We start from the raw sequence: 19,545 nt of genomic DNA, 5'->3' as shown, positions 1-19,545 counted from the left end.
GCCCCCCCCCCCCCCCCCCCCCCCCCCCCCCCCCCCCCCGCACCTGGTAAAGTACGCATATGGGGGCCCTACCTCTCCAGCACTCTGAGTCCGACGCAAAGATCACAGAGCCCGGGTATGTTTTTTCTAACGGCACTTTCAGTCATCCTTGCGAGCAAGGAGATTCCCGAAAGCACCGTGTCGCAGAGCGCGGTGCGAACGAATCGGTTACCGGCAGGAGGCTTCGGGGAGCCCACAACGTATCTCCCCTAGGCGTGAAAAAAAGGCTCCTGGAAGGGCGCAACTGTACTTTGGTCGGTATACCCGAGTGAGTTGCCAAGCTCAATGGATAGAGTAACCTCCGCACAAGAAGACCCCCAAGGTCCTTCGTGCGTTGCGAAGGGAAGTGGGAAAATAAAAGGACGGGTAGAAAGCCAATGCACTACTAGCTCTCTGACCCGCCCAGTTGTTGATGTGGAAAATCACAGCAAGTTCGAACCTTTCAGGATTGCTCCCTCAGGTGATCATAGCCGGCGTGCGAAGGAGTTGTTCCGCTGCGACAACCTGGGAATATCGCGACGCACGACTTGTCGTCCGACGTTCACCGTAGCAACGGCTGTCAGGCATCCAACATTGGGTTAGTGTTGTCCATATGGACTGCCTACAGGCCACCCCCATAAATGTCAGGCTGTGAGAGTTCGCCAGTGCATCAGCTCCCGCTCAACAGTTTTTATAGAAAAAGACAGGACCCCCGCGTACTGAGAAAGACCTATCAACATTAGCAGAACGGGTTAAGGGGGATACCTAACCTATTCTAGGAAGAGGAAGTGTCACGTTGAATGGTTCTAGGATAAATATAGAAAATTAGTATCGAAACCATCTGGGATGCAAGAAAGGATATGAAAACTTGGGGTTTGATGGAAAGTTAAAGGGATGAGTGAGGTTGGCCGAGGGTAGGTTAGTGCCATACAGGGCAATATGTAATGCCAGAAGGCAAGTGTAAAATGGGAAATTCAAGTAATGATAAGTGACATGGCATGCATATGTGTTAGGTGAGAGTTATGGGTGCTATAGTGTAAAGCAGGTTGAGGGTTAAGGAAGAGTACATACCTTGGTTGAAGTTATTGTTGTTTGGGTTGAAGGGTGAAGTGTGTTGTGTAGTGCATGGTGTATGGTGTATGGTGTATGGTGTATGGTGTATGGTGTATGGTGTATGGTAGAAGGTAGAAGGTAGAGTGAAGGTAGAGGTTGAAGACTGTTGAGGATAAAATAAAATGGTAAGGGAGAGGAAGATGGTAGGGGGGGAGGAAACTCGTCAGAATTAAATAGAAATAGGCAGGGCGGTAAAGAGGGAACAGAATCAGCATGGGCAGTAATAAAATGCAGGTACTGATTCTAGTTGCTGTGGTAATAACTATTATATCAAACATGGCAGTTGCTTTCATCTATGTAAAATGATCTTCAAGAGTTGTTTCCTAAGAGTGAAACTTCTGCATAGGGGTACCTATCTAGGCAGAAACTGGTGATACTTGGGTTGGCAGGTGCTCGAGCAACTCCTATTGGCTGCTCGCCACCATTGATCTACCGCAAACAAAATTTACTACAGAAGTTACTGCCTTTAATATATTTAATATGTTCTGATCTAATGGATCCTGATCTAATGGTAGTGGCCTAATGTATTCTGATCCTGCATCAAGCACATCTAGTAGCCTAGTAGTTCCTACCAACCCACCTGATCTACCCGTAAACTACCTACCCAAAGTACCCATATCAAATGTACCTACATCCTTTCCATGCATGTACGGTACCTAGAATCATCTTTCACTGCTAGATTTAAACACTTACCTCAGAAAGTACCTACCCCTAAAGGTACTGTCGACACCAAGCAGGTACACGAGTCGATCCCTCATCTAGCATATCTTAGGTACCTTACCTAGGTAACCTAACAACACCCCGCGTTAGCAATACGTTGGCTATTACAAGAACGAAATCATGAACAATATTTTACTTGGTGAACTATCTATGTGAACTATCTATGTAGCGGCTAGCTTGAATATAGGTTGGGCAGAAAGCGGAATATGTTTAGCATTAGCTAATTATAAAGGGTATATGGCTTCTCTTGCTAGAAATATGTTAAAAGCAACCTACAAATTAACAGTATCAGCTCGAGGGGTTGCTCGACGACGAGGTAGCTACGCTATATTAGCAAAATATTACTATATACGATCTAGGTAGGCTGTTCGAGTAATGCTCGAGTGGCCAATATTTATCTTGATCTATCAGGGTAGTTTCCTATGTATAATTGTATCTGACTGCGCCGTAGATTGCCCATTATGACATAGGAGAAACTCGAAATACAAAATGAATTCTGAATACATAACGGCCGTGTTACTTTTATATCTTGTAACCAGGTTCTTGCACAACTCCTTCGTCAAGTTAATACAGATTTACGTCTGCTACGTAGGTACAAAATTATATATAGAATCGTGGTACAAAGTCTCGTATCCAGGTAGTGATGTTCTAGATCTTAAATATGAGCGTCCTGTCAAGTAAAAAGCTTTCGATCAGTTTGTCCTTTTTCTCTAGTTGCCCCAGTTGCTCTTGAAAGTGTTTCCAGGTAGTCTCGACAATTGCAGGAACATCAAAACATTAATGATGGGTTGGCAGGTTAAGGAGGTAAGGAATATCGATGTGGTGCTTGCTTTAAGACTATTTGCTCGGATATAACTTGCTAGCGATTCATTTAATACGGCCTCAATATAGGTAAATTAGGGTATTGTTTCCATGATGAGCTTCGGGCGTATGCTAGTTCATCCTTTGTATGTAAGGGGCGCGTTCAATATACAACCTCTGGGATTTCACTTCACCACAGGGTCTTCCCATATGATCTTATATGATATTATCAAGCTTCTGATATGTTATTGATATTGCGACGTCGTTGTTCGTTCCCATATTTATACGTGCGAATACTCCGTGGGGCCTCAATTATACTATGTGGATAGTACGAACGAAGGATCTAGACTCAAATAACAAGATACAAGCGTTAATGATGTTTGAATGGTCGCCTTATGTGTTACGAGTCTTCTTGATTGTAACAACAATACGTATTCAGACGCGTAAGTTCGCAGATATCTATAAATGGCAGCCCTAAACAAGCCTCAGGACAATTCTTAGAGCTACTCTACAAATATCACAAGCTTTCTACCTAGGTAGGTACCTATGTAATACATTCTATATCATACCTAACCTACTATTGCTGAGAAAATGGTCCGCTTTACCTCCTTTACCAAAGCCGCAATCTTCCTGACCGGCACCATCAACGTGCACCTTGCTGCAGGCAAAATTTGGGCACAGTTCTGTGACGACACGTCGTGTACGAAGAATTGTGGCGTCTCCGTTGATGTGAACGATCCCGGTTGCTTAACAGGAGAAGGTGGTCGTCAATCGCTCAAGTTTCACGGATCCGACTTTCTCGGTACTTATTTAGTGCATTCGCCAGACAACAATTGCGGATGCCAGCAAGACTGCACTGAGATATCCCGTAGCGCCCCGCCGTGTATTGATATTTCTGGCAAGGTCGCCTCCAAGTCCTATCGCTTTCAGCTTACGACTTGTAAGGAACTTGAAGGGGGACCTGGGGTTGGGAATAATTGCAAGCCGACAAAGATCGTCACCTCGCCTTAACAAGAAGGAATGATATGAGTACGTTAGAAATGTATGGCGACTTGCAATGTTGGCAAGCTGGTCTTTGGGGTCGCCAATCAAACTGACTCGATTCAAGAATATCGGACCTGAAATTTCTCTACAGTATAGTTCTAAGAACAGATATCAACAATACGACATGTACAACTAACCCCTTGTTTGTTATCGCTTTTGCCATATTTGTTTGAATTGGTGCTGCTGATGTGCTACTGGAAGCGTTAGAAGAACTGGAGGGGCTTTTATCGGTTACTGTTGGATTCGATGTTGGGCCCTCAAGTATCGGGGATGATGTTGGGATACTGTTAAAGGATGCTGTGCTGAAGGAAGTGGAAGGAGTTTGCGTAGATGAAAATTTTGATATTGGTGTGGTACTCGGAATGGAAGTCGTTCTTGAGGTAGTAGATATAGGACCATCTATCAGTGTCTCCTTAGCTGTCGGTGTATCATCCGCAGTGCCCTCAATCCCGTCAAATCCATCACAAATAAAGGCCATGCCCTTGAAATCTCCTGGTGCTATGCAGCGAGGCTGTGCATTCTCATCACGAAAAGGTCCAGGCTCATTTGACGTGGTTAAGTCAAGACATGTGGAGTCGCTATAGACGTTGAAATATGGCCTTGTACCATTTTGACACCATGGCCTCTCGTTCAAGATGTAAGACTGGAATGGATCAAGGTAAGGGGTGGCGGAATTCTCCTTTCCGCAGGTGTCGAAGCCGAGAATGAAAGAATTGACGTAGACGGGTTCCTGACATAAAGTATCAGCAAAAAGCGTAATATTACCGGTCCTTGAAAGTGTTGCTCCAACACTTTCCGCAAGCCAAAAAATGGATGCAAAGGTTGCTGGACCGATGGTAACCTTCATCGTGGATATACGTGCGTGAAGTATAACGAGAAATAAGAAGGGGAAAAGAGAAACCGAAAGAAAAACGTGAATTTTCTATTGTGAGTTGTAATGGCAGAGAATCTAGGCGAAAGGAAGATTGTTAAGTGTTAAGTTGGGAAATTAGTATGATTAAGCGCATTCAGGGGTAGATGTATATGCTGGTCGAATGCGAAGCTATCTTCAGCTAGTTGCCCTTTAACAATAGGTAGTATCTAAATCAATTGATTACAACTAATGATTATTAAGCGATTTCTATTTGAATTATATAGTCACGTTTGGCTCATGCTTGAATTGGAAGAATAGGAAATATGATATGTGTACAATACATACCACTCTTACAATCACGATCTATTTACGATTGCGAGGGCTACGGTCACGAACCAAAGAGGAATCGCATCTCAATCTTTGCGTCATCAGTTGCCATTAATCTCCAACACCATTCTTCGCAAGCTGAATATTTGGCTAAAAACCTTGGCTTACCGGTTCGTATGAAGACTGCTCCATAAATGGACCTCGAAAGCCGGCTCGAAGGCCTTATCCGGATACGTACCTATATATATTCATACAGGCACAAGATGTACGTGCTTCAGCACATTAACATACACTGGGAAATGTCCTAGAGCTGTAAGTCTAGAATGCAAAAGCCGAAGACCACGCCTTGGTCTTGTACCGTGCCAGACCCAAATGCCCAACACAATAGTACTTAGTAAAAGAGACCCCAACGCCATACATGCAGATGACAACGGTTTGTCCGTATTACCGCGTTCCGTATTCACGTGACCCCCAAGATATCCCGAGAAGAAACCGTTGTTTAGGTGTCTGCATGTGCCTTTCATTACTCCTGCTTCTCTTTGGCGTTCCCGACGAATCGCTCCTTCATGGATAACTGCTTCCCTCCCATAGACTTAAACTTGTCAATGAGGGTCTTTCTCGAGTCTAGCTCGGCAATCTCGTCGCTACCCCCAACACTCTTACCATTAATCATGATATTGGGCACTGTCTTGCGTCCCGTCTTAATACCTAATTTTGCCTGTAGCTGCTTGCCTAGGGGATGCTCATCTAGTTCGACAACGTAAGGGGCGGGGTCGATAGAATATTTCTCGAGGAGGACGCCCTTTGCCCTTTTAGAATATGGGCAGAACGTTTTCGAGAAAATAACAACTAAGTGGAAGTAAGTAATAAGACAAGTGCGGCAAACGACGCAGTGATCTTACCGGATGACTTCTTAAGTAAATTATTAAGAGTCGCTTCGACTTCGCGATCTTCCTCTGACTCTTCGCTCTCCTCGTCTGTCTCCTTTGAGTTCCCCTGGGAAGTGCCTTTCTTCTGCCCTCCAGCCGAACTCCCTATACCAATGACCTCACTCGGAGGATCTGGCTTTAGTGGTGCCTTAGCATTAGCTAAGTCCTTGGCCTTCTGCTCGGCAGCACGTAACCGATCGGCCATCTCCTTTGCCAACTGCTCGTCGTCTTCGTCGACAGATCCATCCCCATCCTTGTCTTTTACTGTCGAATCAACAGTTGTTCCTTTGCCGCTCATCACAACTTGACCAGGACCCTTTTGGGGTCCTAGGCCATTCATAGTCTTGCCAAAGAAATCATGTACTGTCCGGTTGTCGTGGGGAATTGCCGACCGCATCTGGGATGTGAAGAATAAGGTGGTGATAACAGCGGCTAGCACTACCATCATGAGGAGGCGTACTCTTCTAGCTGAAGGCATCGTGAATTGACGGGTGCGAGGCCGCTTGGAGAAATTCGATCGGTTATTTTTCCTCGGCTTGAGAATTACGTGCACGATTGGATGCTTGAACGAAAGGAATTGCACCCTGGTGTTTATTACGATGCGTATAAGGGTTTATCGGACGACCGGCGCAAACATGCCTCTATATTGTTTGAATGGCGTCGCGCTGCTAGTACCCGCACCAAAACGTCGATTAACAGGCGGCTTGAACAAAATTTGGTAGAACGGGAACAAAACGGTTGGAATTGTGACGTATAGAGAGAACTTTCGAAACGAGTTGCAAACTTGAAGACCGGGGGATATTCCGAAGATTGGCAAGGCCGAAATGGAAATTTGGCAAAGACTGGATGTCGACAAGAGTTTTTCTCGAATGGAGGCGGCTAAATGCGACCCTCAGCGCAACACGCTATTAAATTAGTCCAATTGTAAGGAGAACTGGAGAACTGGAGAACTGGAGAACTGATAATTGAGAGCCAAAGCAACAAGACGTGGCCGCGTATACCACTGGTACCAATGATGTGTGAATGAAACGGTGGATTGAAAATCAATGAATGGACTCAGGTAGTTGAAACATGAGATGGAGATGGAGATGGCGATGCTGCAAGCTGCAAGCTGCAAGGAATGACGAAAGTGTAGGTAGTTTTCGGCTTTGGTTCAAACTTTAAACACTTAAACTTGCCTCGGGCGGCCTGGACTCTTGAATGCTTCCCCTGTACTATCCCCTGTACTATCCCCTGTACTTGATGTACGTATGTGCTAGTTTACCATGTCTAGACCCCGCGATCCTGGTTAGATCGGCATTTTTGTGATTTGAGAAATATGCTAAAAGAAAAGAAATATAATCAATTGCTAAGCTAATTACTAGAAATAGACTAACCTGTTTCTTAAAACCAGGCAAAATTTCTGCTACGAGTTTAGCCTCATCTGCAAGAGGAAAGGGGTTAGTCTGCCTGCCTAGGTACACTCGGGCATAGGTAATTTAGGTCTGGCACAGCAAAATCTTACCGGTACATCACCACGCAACAAACGCAGATCTGGGGTAAAGTTCCTCCTGTACAAAGCTTCATCCGTCTCTTGTCAATACGATCCCGGCCTCTTATATTATTCCGTTCAATATAAAGATAGAATCGTTAGCAACTATCGACACGTATGGTATAGGTCGAGAGGACTTGTACAACTTCATGATGCTACAGGACGGACAATAAGGCTGGCCCCGTAATGGCTACGCGCAGTTGAATACCTGGTACCTCCTATTCTAGTGCCGCATAGCTATTGACTTCCTAAAATCTCGAAGCTTATTGGACAGAACACTGCTACTGATATCTTCTTTGCTGTGGTAGTAACTATCGATCAATAGCCGTGGATGGAATATTATGCTAGTAAGCATAGCGATCACATCAAGATCTTACTACGCCAACACAAACAGTTCCATCGCATATAAGAGACTAATAAAATGACATGATAGATTTACATACCTGTTACGGAATTACCGAACTCCCAGATTTGGATTTACTATAAGCTATCTTCACGACAATACCAAGTGCAGAGCTTCGTATTTCCGCCAACCTCGGAGGTCGAACGAATGTTTGGTGATCGTGGCTGAATAAGTCTCCTATTGAACGAAGCACTTGCCCAGCACCGCAAGCAAAATTGGTGACTACCTCCTAAATTATGTGCTTCTGTTAGAGGCACCTAGCTCTTTCCACCGGATAGGTAATTGGCAATCATCCGTACTCATGTACCGACGGAGCTAAAGAAGCAGCTATGACCATGAGGTTTGGGGACAAAAGGAAAGGACGAACCTCCCCCCCTCCCACCCCACATGACTAAGCATACAGCCGTACGCACACTCCACAGTTGTAGCCATCTCATCTCAACCCGTTCATGAGTGACTAAGTGATTCTTTCACGACATCAGAGTCACGGTCTTAGAGACGGATACATAGGACAATGGCAGTAGCAACCGAATCAACACAAACCTTGATGGCTACTTCTTCGGCCAGGTATGTCAGAAGAGCTAATTGCAAAAATAGCCTGCCCATCAAGGTGTCCGAGTGTCCAGCGCCGCACATAAAGGAACAGACTTATTCATATCAAATATCAATGATACCATACACATACATAACAGACGATTATCCCACCCGTACTCTAAGAGTTGTCGACAATCACTGACAATCATTGTCTTCAAGTTATGATTTGGAAAATAGTTACAATACTTCTAAGTGTTCGCTACCTCCCCATAACACCTTTCCTGCAACCTTAGCACACATATTACTATTTCCATTCATTCCTTGAGCAGTCAGTCTTTACAGGGTCGCCTCCGTTACCTTGTACACAGAGCTCTTCTCTTTTCCTGGTGCAGATCATTTGCAATTCCAACATGGCTACTTTCTCACAGGATCTGATCCTTGAGATCGCGCAGCATTTGGACGCCAAGTCTCTATTCAAGCTTTGCCAGACAAGCAAGGTAAGTCTCTTTACGACCTCCTTGAAAATCTAAATCGTTTATATCTAGACAAACAACCAACTAATCTATAATACAGGAGAACAACATGCTCCTCAAGACGTATGAGCGTTCATTGTCGCAGTTACGCCTAGCAAACTTCCCTGTTCCACCTCCTGGTGATGTGCTCTCTTCAGAGCTATATCTTCGACGCCCAATTAAGCATGGAAGCTTTCGAATGCTTCTAGAGTTAGAGAATCGGAAATCCCGAGTCAAAGAGATTCTCACGGCCTCTCCCCACTTCAATCTTGAGTCACCACCAGGCTTAGGAGAACTCACCAATCCTCAGCAAGAACGACTATGTGCATTCCTGTACCGTGCATTTGCACAATGCGATTATATTGCAGATATTGCAGCCAATGCACCTTGCGGACCGCCTGGGGTACAATGGTATGAACGCCGATGCATGAGATGGTGGGGTGGGCGTGATCTTGTAGAGGGCTTTCGTCTAAAGGATCCGTATACGAACTATCCCGCACGCCCCTCGCAACAGGAATACATTCGCAACCTATCCAAACAGGATTGTACCATGATCTACTATCTGATAGATATGATGGGATCATGCTTTATCAAGTCCCGCGAAGATTGGATCCTCTCAGATCCCGTCTTTTACGAGCGTATTACCGTCTTCAAGGAATGCGTTCTGCGACATGGATCATGGTATGCATGGGCTCACTTCATGGGAGGCAGCGAATGGGAATCCATGACCAATGATATCGCTAGGATCGGAATCGCCGAACTCGATAGTTTTGAGTGCGGCGACAAAGATGCTATGTGTAGTCTGCAGTCAGTGCTGATTGGTCGGTTTAATGAACTGCACAAGTCCCCGGGCAACAGAACCAAGGCGGCACAACACGCCGCTAAGTATTTGATCACCGCAGATATTGACGATAGCGACAATGGAGACCAGGAAGAGGGTGAAGACCAGGATGAGTAAGACCAAGCATAGAAGGGTCGGGGTCAGGATAAAGACGAGTATCAGGGCTGGGATTAGATTTGGTCTTGGTACGTCAGTATATAAGGGTTGGCGTATAGGAGTGGGGGCCATTGTTTTTGATTTGGACAGGATGGTACACAAGGTTATTGGTGTATTGTGCTTGCCAACCGATTTTGAGGAAGCAGGCGTGTCAGGCCTCACATATTAAGACCCCCCCTCCCCCGATTTCTACCATGCATAGCGAGCCCGGAGCAGATGTCGATGCGATGAATTCATTTCTTCCCTGTAAGAATTGCATACAGTGAAATGTACTATATATGCCTGGCTACGATGTTTTGTTGATGCTTAGATAGAGGCTCATGGGGATCCGGGGCTCAATCATGTTTACCGGTAAATACCCAGGTGAGGCGAATATGGTGCAATGTATGTATATTGGTGGATAAAGCCTAGGGGCTGGTTGATTTGCCTAGGGGATCTTTACTATAATAGAGTATTTTGTACTTTGTATAAATAGAAACAACGTAAGTACAATCCCTATTAAATTGATGACTATGGGAATAATCTGCTCCAAAATTGAAATAAAAATGCGTAACAAGCGATTTAGGATAGAGTGTAATTCCAAGGAAGCATTTTGATTAGAGTACCAGGCACCTAATTGAACTACACCTGTGATTTAAAGACGCATGCTTACTTCGTGTCTTTTATATTATCGCAGTATTCATGACATACTATTTGATATGTCATCTGGTTGACCTGTCTTTGATGTGTTATCATATGATTTATGATTACAAACAAAAATGCCTTACCCGATGCTCTGTGTTACACGTAGCAACTAAGGGCTGTGAGTCAAGTCGTGAATATTCACCGCAAATAGAAACCGGTATAAAAAATATTCCAAGCTGAGGTAACTAAGATGAAAAGAGGAAATTCTAGACGACACGCTTTCATGCATTAGACTAGTGATACAGATAGTTAAGAGACGGTGCTCCGGGGGGCCCATTTAATTCTCGGTTGGTGCCGGCAGCGGGCCGGGGTATAGTGTGTCTGGCTGATACTTGCATGCGTATATTAGCTATATTAGCGTGAGTCACCCGGTGGAAAGGCAACGGCCCCCAATTTCTAAGCAAACATTTGGAGACATTTGGGGATAGCTCCCCCCTCATTTACTTTTACCTATTCTAGTATGCTCCCGCATTAAGAGATGCGTATTCGTTGGTCCAGGACGCGTAGGTATATCTACCTGTTTCGTACTTCAGCAGACGAAAATTGAATCCGATCTCGCAGGGCGTATAAAACAAGGATTCAGATCGGGTACCCAGGATCTGATGACCGTTCAATTGGGACTTAGCTAACAAGAATTATCTGGCAGCCTAACGATTGGACGCGTCAACACAGGGAGAGATTCGTAGTCTTATTTGCTTGATACGCCTATGATATAACTGATATAACTGTTATCCTATAATCAGGCCGGAGTTTTACTATAGCTAATCATAAGGCAACCATGAAATGTAGGTACTTAGGTAGCATTGCGCCGTAAGAGTCATCTTCTCATTCTGCATTTGTGGCTTGTTCGATGGTAGCTTACGTCTAATGGGCGTATAAGCGTATTATTACCTGTTGCTTGTGTTGCCAAGTATCACTAAGACGAACTGCTTCTAACCAACCAGGTAAAAGTGAATCCTTTGTGTAGCCTCATAGTAGTCTGCCTACATGATCAAGCCTAAGCTGCGTCACCAGCCCCTGTTCTGTCTATGGCAGTTGCCTATTAGTCATAGGCATACTAGAATCTCGTATAAGACCGATGCCTTTCTTCTAAGGCTGGTTAGTGTATCTATCCTTCATCAACATCACTATCATCCTTATACTATCAGGATACTATTTTGCAGTTATCCAATAGATCCTACAAGACTTCAATACCAACTATCTCATTGCCTGCATTATAAACCCGTAACGAAAAACTTACATCCTTATAAAAATGTGCCAAGATTGCTATCGAAAGTCAGCGGCAGCTGTCTCGATGTCTTTGGCGATGACAAACCCAGAACTCATCTGGCCACATCACCAAGACCAGAAGAGACAGCTAGCCGATTACCAGTCGTCGAAAGCGCAAACACAAGCAAAAACACAGTCAGACGTCAAACCCTCATCTGCCTCAACTTACTCAGAGTCTACCACATATTCGTACGACAAGGAAAAGAGTCACGGCGATACCAAGCAAAAGCGGTCGATGCGCCAACGAATTAAAGAGACCCTCAAAGACATGGGGAACTCGCCTACAGCAAAGTATGATCGAAAGCATGGCCAGAAGACCGAAGACCTGACGACTGACTACGGTCTGATGAGCTCGAGTACACAGGGAAGGAAGTGAGGTGAAAAACGATGAGGCTATACCAAACATCTGCCTTGATGTGATCTGCGGCCTGGATATATGAGCCGGGTCTGCTAAGGGGTATAGGTTCCAGGTGGTTTGCTTAATAATGATAATGAGATTCGGGTTACTCGTGGGGCTCGGTCTATAGGGCCAGGATGGATCCCTTGGGTGAAGATAGGGGGACTAGGACATCTGCGGTAAAACAGATGTGTGCACTTGTGTTGGAATTGGATGGATACCAAAGATTGAAATTAATGCCAACGGCTTCGTAGTAATGTTGAAGACGATCTTGGCTGGGCTGGATGAGTAGGATACACTTTTAGGACAGTCGCTTAATACCATTTTCAGTCTCAAACCTCTATATCATTGGAAATCGATACTAATCCGTGAAGTAACAAAGGCTCATAAAAGATCGTAGTACTTGTTAACAGTACCATGTCCTCTATTGGAAATATAATAGATGGAATTCTAATTCATAGGTACCTCGTCTGCTTAGGCCGGTTCCCTATCCAACTTTCCGATGCTGTGCTTTTAGTCTTCTTTACCAAACAAAGCCTTGCTACTTTCGCACTGTCTCAGTTACAATACTTAGAACTCTGGAATTTCCTCCCGTATATGAAATATTTACCTATTATACACGTGTTTAAGAGGACATCATTTGCTTCTGGTACAATATGTTTAACTTAGCATTCTCATTAGGGGCTAAGATTCACCGATACTGTAGATCAAGAAGGAAAAAAGTTACGACTCGAGAAACTTTCAGTTAACCAAATATATGATGGCTATTCCCATTCTGTGATGGTCCCATATATACTCCTGGAAAGGGGTTGTACTTGGGACCTAATGAATCTGCACCTGATTACCCAGACGGAATGATTCGAGTTCCTAACAAGCGTTGCTATCGTTGAAAAGTGACCAATGAAGAAAGATGTGCTAATCAAATACTTTAGAGGTTACAGGAACAACACCTTAGGTGTAAAATAATGGTCTGGAGGGGAATTGAGCAAGAAAGACTCTGGGGAAAAGATTTGGGCAAAGAAAATTGCTAAATGACAATGCGAACAAGCTTGTTGATGCTAAAGTGAATAGTTGAAGGAAATAATAAAACTAACAGCTCAGAATATATGCGTGCAACGCAAATACAGACCAGATATGAGGGAAAGTGAAAAAAGTAACATACAATTTGAAAAAATAGCAAAAAGTTATGATCCCTCGGGCCGGAATCGAACCGGCGACATTTCGGTAACAATCTTATCAATTACAGCCGAACGCGATAACCAACTACACCACCAAGGGGGGCGTGCTTTTGCAAATACACGGAAGGAAGTGGGCTTCCTTCCGAGGGATAGTTGCTGTGATGTCGATGGATTTTACAATGGGTTATATTCCATAGTTAGTAAAATGTGCGCAGAAATGTTCGTTCTTTGCCCAATTAGGAATAGTGAAATGTCAGAAATGGCTCGTGCATATATAATTTCTTTCATATTTTTTTTCATTGTACCATGTAACTAGTACTCAAGTACGTCCCTTAGGTAATCAATAATGAAGCAATCGGTTGAATCAGTTAATTGTCTTCTCGGCTGCATGAGAAACATCATGGTAATTGAATTCAGGTACACAAAGGATATGAGTTCTAGTGATAAATTCTCAATTTATAACGTGACTTCGCCTGAGGAAATCTACCGATGCAATAATTGCATTGGGTTCATGATTATAAACTTCAATGGCTTTTGGCAAGATTCTCGTCATATGCAAATTGCTACTTCAAACTTCTAATTGACATGTTGCTCCTTTTTTTTGCCCTTTATGAAGAGGGGACGAGAGAGTTAAGATACACTTCAATATTCGCATATCCAGAACTACTAATCTTCATCGCGTCGCTTGCATCTCGAGAATTCAACCCATGTGCATCCTCGTACACGTCCGGAATCCCATCTCCATCCGTGTCCGTCGCCACGTTTCCTTTCGAGTTATCCAAAGAGCCCGCGTTCTCAGCGCTGATCAGCTCGCCCTTCTTGCCGAAGCTCTGCACTTCCGCCACGAGACCTTTGTCGATCTCGTCGCGCCCAGGGAAGTTGGCACCGACGTTGCTGAGGACGTAGGTCAGGGCATCGGGCGCCGCCATCAGACGTTCTGGGCCTGGATAGTCGAACTGCGTCTTCTGGATATCCATGTCGCTGTAACAGCTGGTCTGGACGCAGAGGGGAGACCCATTGAGCGTGCCATCTTTATTGCTGTCGTAGTAGTTCTCCGATACGTCTAGGTAACAAGGTGAGCATTTGCTTGGAAGCATGGCATTTGCCAGTACACTTACAGCCGTGGAAATTGGCGTTTCCCCGCGTGAATGCGGATACGCTCGTGCTGGGCCCGGAGATAAAATAGTTGTTGATGATGTTGGCATAGCTCTGACCGTCACTGTCGCCAGCGATGTAAGCACCACCACCTCCCCAGTTGTAAACGACCTGATGAGTTGTTTAGTAACTGGTATGTCTATCGAGTACCCAATGGCACACTTGGTAAAGCTCACATTGTTTTGAAAATCGTTCATGCCCTTGACCTTGGGGTTTCTCGTCTTGTTGTCGATGTACAGGTTTCTGAAGAGACTAATACCAAAGTCTGATTGCATCAGTCCACCGCATGAGTGGGTTTGTAGGCCCTGACCGATGATCGTGTTCTGTACCGTTACGTTGTGCACGGCTCCGTTTATAGAAAAAGTCTCGTCCCGGCCCCAGGTGGCCGACACATGATCTGATTATGAACTATCCTTGTGGGATGGAAGAGCACCTTTGCCAGAATCGCCGCCTTTACCCATACGGAATCGGATATAACGCACGATGGCGTCGTTAGCATTGGAGAACGATAGGCCATTGCCGTAGATCGTGATTCCCTTATAGAACTATTAGCACGGGATGAAACATACTCTATATATCCGTAGCGGATAGATATTTCAAGGACCTACATTGCCTGGGGCTGTCTGACCAGCAATATAAATATTCTTCGAAACTACGACCCGCTCGGTGATTTTAACGGTTCCGCCAACGTCGAAGACGACAATGCGATTTGACTTCGACGCGGCATCGCGGAAGGATCCTTCCCCAGAGTCGCCAATCACCTTGTATGAGAATACTGAATTTACAGACATGCGCAACCACACTCACTTCAAGTTTGTGACATGGTAAACCGACCCCGTTCTACCACCAACCGCGTTTTGGCCAAACCCTTCAGCCCCGGGAAATGCGAGAAGTGCCGAGGCGTTCGGAATGGGGGTAGCCAGGCAGGCTATAGTTAGGGATTTGAGGACGACCATAGCTGCAAACGAGTATCTCACTGCTTGAGAAGATCACTTTGAGAATACTTACAGCATAGGGGGGGTATTGGGTAGTTAATGTACTTAACCCGACACACCGAGCAGTTACTCTATCGCTTGTAAATTTCCCGGCCCCTATTAAGGACACGTGGGGAATAACCCGCCGCCATGGCATGGTAGGACGGTACCGTTGTCAAGATTGGGTAGAACGGCCGGGGTGAGTCGCATGCATTGAGCGGACCCCTGGCTCCGGTGCAGGCTAAACTTGTACACCACTTATACGAGATTGAAGGGCGATGCCACCGGAGCTCCACGCGAGAAAACGGCCATGTAATAGCTTAAGATCTCTCTAATAAGCTGAATTCTGTTTCGAAGAATCTCCACTTAGGCCACAATATAAACCTATACGATCTTTTTACCACAATAGCTGGACTCATTGAGGCGTCGTAGTTCTTATTAAATAGAAGTCATGGCAACGATTAACTTTCAAGTCATTGAATTAGGGGTCTTCTTTATTATACTTATGTTCTATCATTAAGTCGCCCAATATTTATTGTCCACAATGGGTATCTATCATCATCAAGAAAATACTCATGAAGTGCGTCCAGATCATCTACCCTGGTATCGAACTGAAAATGTTTCCGCGCCAAGCCGTGCCATATCATAACAACAAAGGAAAACAGCAAAAGTGATTATATCTCGCGACTGCAAACTAATATCGCCTTTACATCTCGTCCTCGAAGAACTTAATCAGTGTCCTAGCGCCAGAGACTCCCAGGCCCATGAATGGGTAACAGATGTAAACCGGGTCGTACTTCACGCCGAATTTTTCTCTGAATTCGCTCTTTGCCACTAATTTTAGTTGCTGCGCGACTGTCTTATATGTGCGGCTTAGTAGCTTGGCTTTGATGCCGTTTAGGTTGCTCCCGATGAGAAGCTCATCCATAGCACCAGCACCGAAAGTCACACTGCTAACCCCTGTGGCTGTTAAACTTTGGATGGCGTGGGAGATGAGCGCCTCGATACTACCGGATGGAGAGCCGGGGAAGTCAAGCGCAAACTTGATTTGGTATCCGTGCTCGGGGGAGAGGCGGTGCAAGATGACAAGGCCAACGATTTCTCCAGTCTTGTCTTCGGCCCACACATAGCGCCGGTGTGCCATCGATATCCAGGGTTGGACTTCGGTAATGTGAACCTGCTTTCGGCCTTTGCGGCTCTCCTTCCAGTCGACAATGCGTTTGTCGCATTTTTCCCTTACGCTGTCGGGGACCGGCTGACCAAGTGCTGTTTCGTGTATCTTAATCTCAGCTTTCTGGGCCTGGCGCTCCTTCTTGGTCACCTTGCCTACATTTTCCATATCTACGCGCTCTTCGGCCACACAGGTTAGTGTCCTCCATCCGAGCTTCGCGCCAAGGATCTCTTCGACCTGTGCGGAGACCAGGATCCAGATAGGCCGTAGATCCTCGCTTTTTTTCAGGTATTTGAGAAAAGAGCTGATGACGATAGGATACTGACGTGGATCACAAAGTGGGTTGCCCATTATCATTGCGTATCCGTTCTCCTCGGCGTATCCAACAGCTGCTCCGGTATCCACATCCCGCCAGACCTTGTACCTTTCGTCGAGCCAGGAAGTGTTCGTAGCATCACCATAGTTTACGATAAGCTTGTCCAGATCAGGTAGATGGACGTGGTCGTGTTCTCCTTCGAATGCGTATCGGATGGTGTCGGCCTCGGGGAACGGAACCTTGCCATTTTGATCATGTCTCTTCGCAGGAAGGGATTTCGGATCTCTTGGGAATAAGGTGGCGTTCCGGACGTCTCCCAGATTCAACAGCAAGAATAACACGCGCTCGAGACCGATACCACACCCCGCGTGCGGCGGCGCACCCCATTCGAAGGCTTGCATGTACTCTTCCATACCCTCTGGGTCTACTCCGGCTTTCTTCATTCTCTCAGCTAAGACTCTTGGGTTGTTGATTCTTTGACCTCCTGTTGTAATTTCTTGACCACGAAGGAATATGTCGAACGAGTTAGTTACCGTCTCATCGTCCGGGTCTAAATGCGTATAGAATGGCCGTGCCGATGCTGGGAATTTGTCGAGAATGAAGTAGTCAGTTCCATATTTCTCTTTGACCAACTGGCCAAGTCGGATCTCTGCACGAGTCCCGAGGTCCTCGTTCTCAGAAGCTGGCTTTCCATTATCATCCGTCCACCCAGCCGAATTTAATAATTGGACGCCCTCTTTGAATGAAAGACGAGGTGTCTGTTCCAGCCAGACTAGATCCTCATGGGGAAACCTCGTCTTGATATTCTCAAGCTCTTTGCGGTACCGTGAGTAAACACCTTTGAAGATGGCCTTCAACATCTCGTCAATTACATCCATCGCTTCGTGGTAGTCCTTTTGAATCACCATTTCCAGATCTAAACCGGTATACTCTGTCAGATGTCGGTGGGTATTGCTATCTTCAGCTCGGAAAACAGGCCCAATCTCGAAGACACGGCCGAAATCAGCGGAAATTGCCGCCTGCTTCGCCAATTGCGGGCTCTGCGCCAAGAATGCGGTTCTTCCAAAATAGTTAACCCTGAAGACTTCTGCACCAGACTCGGTCGCGGCTGGTTGAAGTTTGGGAGTTTGGATCTCAATGAATCCTTGTTCCTCCAGAGAAGATCGGAATATATTACATATACCTGATCGGATGCGAAAGACGCTCTGCATAACGGGTGTTCGGAGGAAAACTAGTCGGTTCGCAACGCGAACACGATTTGAGGCCGCTAACTGCTTCTCATGGCTGTTTTCATCTTCCTCCACTTGCTCCATGTTGTAAACATCAATGGGTATAGGATCCTCGACTGGCACAACGACGTGCATGCTATCGATGAGGATCTCGAGATTATGTATACTGCAGGTTTTAATTTGTTCTGGTGGTTTGCGTATAGTACCTCGAATGTGTACTACGGATTCGGTATTAAGATGCTCGGCCCATCGTACGAACTTCTCGGACACAACTCCCTCCCGAGCTTGTAGAACACCTTGTACGGTATCGACCTGCTGGCGTAGCAATATGAAAGCCAATTTCGCACTTACAGATCGCACATGGTGAATCCGGGCATTGAAGCTGATAGTCTGCCCAATGTGGTCGGTTGACAAATGCTCGAGTAGAAAAGAAGGCGGCATGCTCTCTTCGGTGATTGTGCCATAGCTTGATCGTAACTCTGGTGGCTCACTAGATAATGCCGCCAGCTCTTCCTCCTTACGCTTTTGTTGTAGCGATCGCCGGTTTTCTTCTTGTAACTCTTTCTTGGCTCGTTTCTCATACAAGGCCCTTAAATGCTTCTTATCTGCTTCTTCATTTAATGCATCTATGTCGCCAAGATGGATTTTGGTGATATGATTCTTGGCTGACGAATGCCCAATAACCCTATTCAGTAGGAGAAGAGGTTTCTTCATGCTAATCGAAGGCATATTGTTATCACGGTTGGGTATCTCAGTGGGGAAGTTTCTAGACGGGGGTATGGGATCAAAGTTGTGTAGTTGTCTGTGGAGATGTAGTGCTGACTACCTAATGTATAAGACGGCGCTTGGAGAAGAAAATAATATATGATGAGGTCAGTGGTACACAGTAGATTATTAGATCCAACGGAAAATCTGTTGGGTGCTACTTAAGAAGCAATGGACTCTCTGGCAAGTAAGTACCTAATATAACAAAAATCTTGGCAGAAACCTGATTGACAGTAGACGGTTTATTGTTTATTGCTTTCTGTAGATTCTTCTAGTGTTTGCTAGCTAGAATTCGGCATGGACGGGCATGTGAATGAAGATACCTAGGTACAGTTACTGAAAATATGTATGAAATTCCCAGCTCTGTCTATGCCCGACTTTGTATCTGTGACGAAATCAACTACCTCGGAGTCTCCACCCGGAGCAAATAGACCGGGCTTGCATGGGTAATGATAGCCAATTAAAGTTTGTGATACCCTCTACATCTATCCCTATTTGGCGATTTTGCTATTCGTAGGCGTATTAGTGCAGGGGTTGGTGCCAGCGAAGGTGCCATTGGTGATCTAAGTTCACGGTATTTTTTGTGGGTCTATGAGAATCATGACATCATGACACCAAACATTCG

At 45.4% G+C, this 19,545-nt stretch overlaps 7 protein-coding genes and 1 non-coding gene across 8 annotated transcripts; 3 read left to right on the top strand and 5 right to left on the bottom strand.

Moving 5' to 3' along the window:
* Nucleotides 1-3,243: 3,243 nt before the first annotated feature.
* On the top strand, nt 3,244-3,663 carry F4817DRAFT_368536 (uncharacterized protein; the record flags this gene model as incomplete). The annotated part of the gene is made up of 1 exon (XM_049307254.1): nt 3,244-3,663. The coding sequence occupies one exon, from the start codon at nt 3,244-3,246 to the stop codon at nt 3,661-3,663; it is 420 nt and encodes a 139-aa protein (XP_049162185.1).
* Nucleotides 3,664-3,781: 118 nt separating this feature from the next.
* On the bottom strand, nt 3,782-4,543 carry F4817DRAFT_368535 (uncharacterized protein; the record flags this gene model as incomplete). Its single annotated transcript, XM_049307253.1, has 1 exon — nt 3,782-4,543. One exon carries the CDS (start codon nt 4,541-4,543, stop codon nt 3,782-3,784), a length of 762 nt encoding a protein of 253 aa, XP_049162184.1.
* Nucleotides 4,544-5,234: 691 nt separating this feature from the next.
* F4817DRAFT_261490 (glutaredoxin) lies at nt 5,235-6,644 on the bottom strand. Its single transcript, XM_049299294.1, has 2 exons — nt 5,779-6,644; nt 5,235-5,725 (listed from the first exon to the last, which is right to left on the bottom strand). Exons 1-2 carry the CDS (start codon nt 6,281-6,283, stop codon nt 5,400-5,402), a joined length of 831 nt encoding a protein of 276 aa, XP_049162183.1. The 5' UTR covers nt 6,284-6,644; the 3' UTR covers nt 5,235-5,399.
* A 1,935-nt stretch (nt 6,645-8,579) lies between these two features.
* F4817DRAFT_261469 (uncharacterized protein) lies at nt 8,580-10,414 on the top strand. The gene is made up of 2 exons (XM_049299293.1): nt 8,580-8,770; nt 8,847-10,414. Exons 1-2 carry the CDS (start codon nt 8,684-8,686, stop codon nt 9,741-9,743), a joined length of 984 nt encoding a protein of 327 aa, XP_049162182.1. The 5' UTR covers nt 8,580-8,683; the 3' UTR covers nt 9,744-10,414.
* Nucleotides 10,415-11,458: 1,044 nt separating this feature from the next.
* Nucleotides 11,459-12,475, top strand: F4817DRAFT_327761 (uncharacterized protein). Its single transcript, XM_049302085.1, has one exon. The coding sequence runs from the start codon at nt 11,719-11,721 to the stop codon at nt 12,109-12,111; it is 393 nt and encodes a 130-aa protein (XP_049162181.1). The 5' UTR covers nt 11,459-11,718; the 3' UTR covers nt 12,112-12,475.
* An 847-nt stretch (nt 12,476-13,322) lies between these two features.
* On the bottom strand, nt 13,323-13,410 carry F4817DRAFT_t32. Its single transcript has one exon. It is a non-coding gene; the product is annotated as a tRNA-Tyr (tRNA).
* A 508-nt stretch (nt 13,411-13,918) lies between these two features.
* On the bottom strand, nt 13,919-15,421 carry F4817DRAFT_356728 (polysaccharide lyase family 1 protein; the record flags this gene model as incomplete). Its single annotated transcript, XM_049305826.1, has 6 exons — nt 13,919-14,373; nt 14,429-14,576; nt 14,642-14,862; nt 14,899-15,001; nt 15,074-15,226; nt 15,287-15,421. 6 exons carry the CDS (start codon nt 15,419-15,421, stop codon nt 13,919-13,921), a joined length of 1,215 nt encoding a protein of 404 aa, XP_049162180.1.
* Nucleotides 15,422-15,923: 502 nt separating this feature from the next.
* Nucleotides 15,924-19,244, bottom strand: F4817DRAFT_327758 (aspartyl-tRNA synthetase). Its single transcript, XM_049302084.1, has one exon. It carries the CDS (start codon nt 18,882-18,884, stop codon nt 16,146-16,148), a length of 2,739 nt encoding a protein of 912 aa, XP_049162179.1. The 5' UTR covers nt 18,885-19,244; the 3' UTR covers nt 15,924-16,145.
* Between the last annotated feature and the right edge of the window lie 301 nt (nt 19,245-19,545).

The sequence above is a fragment of the Daldinia loculata genome (assembly GCF_022478755.1).
Source record: "Daldinia loculata strain CBS 113971 unplaced genomic scaffold F4817scaffold_7, whole genome shotgun sequence".
NCBI lineage: Eukaryota > Fungi > Ascomycota > Sordariomycetes > Xylariales > Hypoxylaceae > Daldinia > Daldinia loculata.
The sequence above is the reverse complement of the archived record's forward strand: the minus strand, read 5'-3'. Positions and strand labels throughout refer to the sequence as shown.

Excerpts from the sequence above, each read along its gene's own strand:
- F4817DRAFT_261490 (XM_049299294.1), bottom strand. The coding sequence starts at position 6,283 with ATGCCTTCAGCTAGAAGAGTACGCCTCCTCATGATGGTAGTGCTAGCC. Across the intron at positions 5,726-5,778 it reads TTTACTTAAGAAGTCATCCG|TTGTTATTTTCTCGAAAACG; the intron begins GTAAGATCACTG and ends ACTTCCACTTAG.
- F4817DRAFT_261469 (XM_049299293.1), top strand. The coding sequence starts at position 8,684 with ATGGCTACTTTCTCACAGGATCTGATCCTTGAGATCGCGCAGCATTTG. Across the intron at positions 8,771-8,846 it reads AGCTTTGCCAGACAAGCAAG|GAGAACAACATGCTCCTCAA; the intron begins GTAAGTCTCTTT and ends TCTATAATACAG.
- F4817DRAFT_327761 (XM_049302085.1), top strand. The coding sequence starts at position 11,719 with ATGTGCCAAGATTGCTATCGAAAGTCAGCGGCAGCTGTCTCGATGTCT.
- F4817DRAFT_327758 (XM_049302084.1), bottom strand. The coding sequence starts at position 18,884 with ATGCCTTCGATTAGCATGAAGAAACCTCTTCTCCTACTGAATAGGGTT.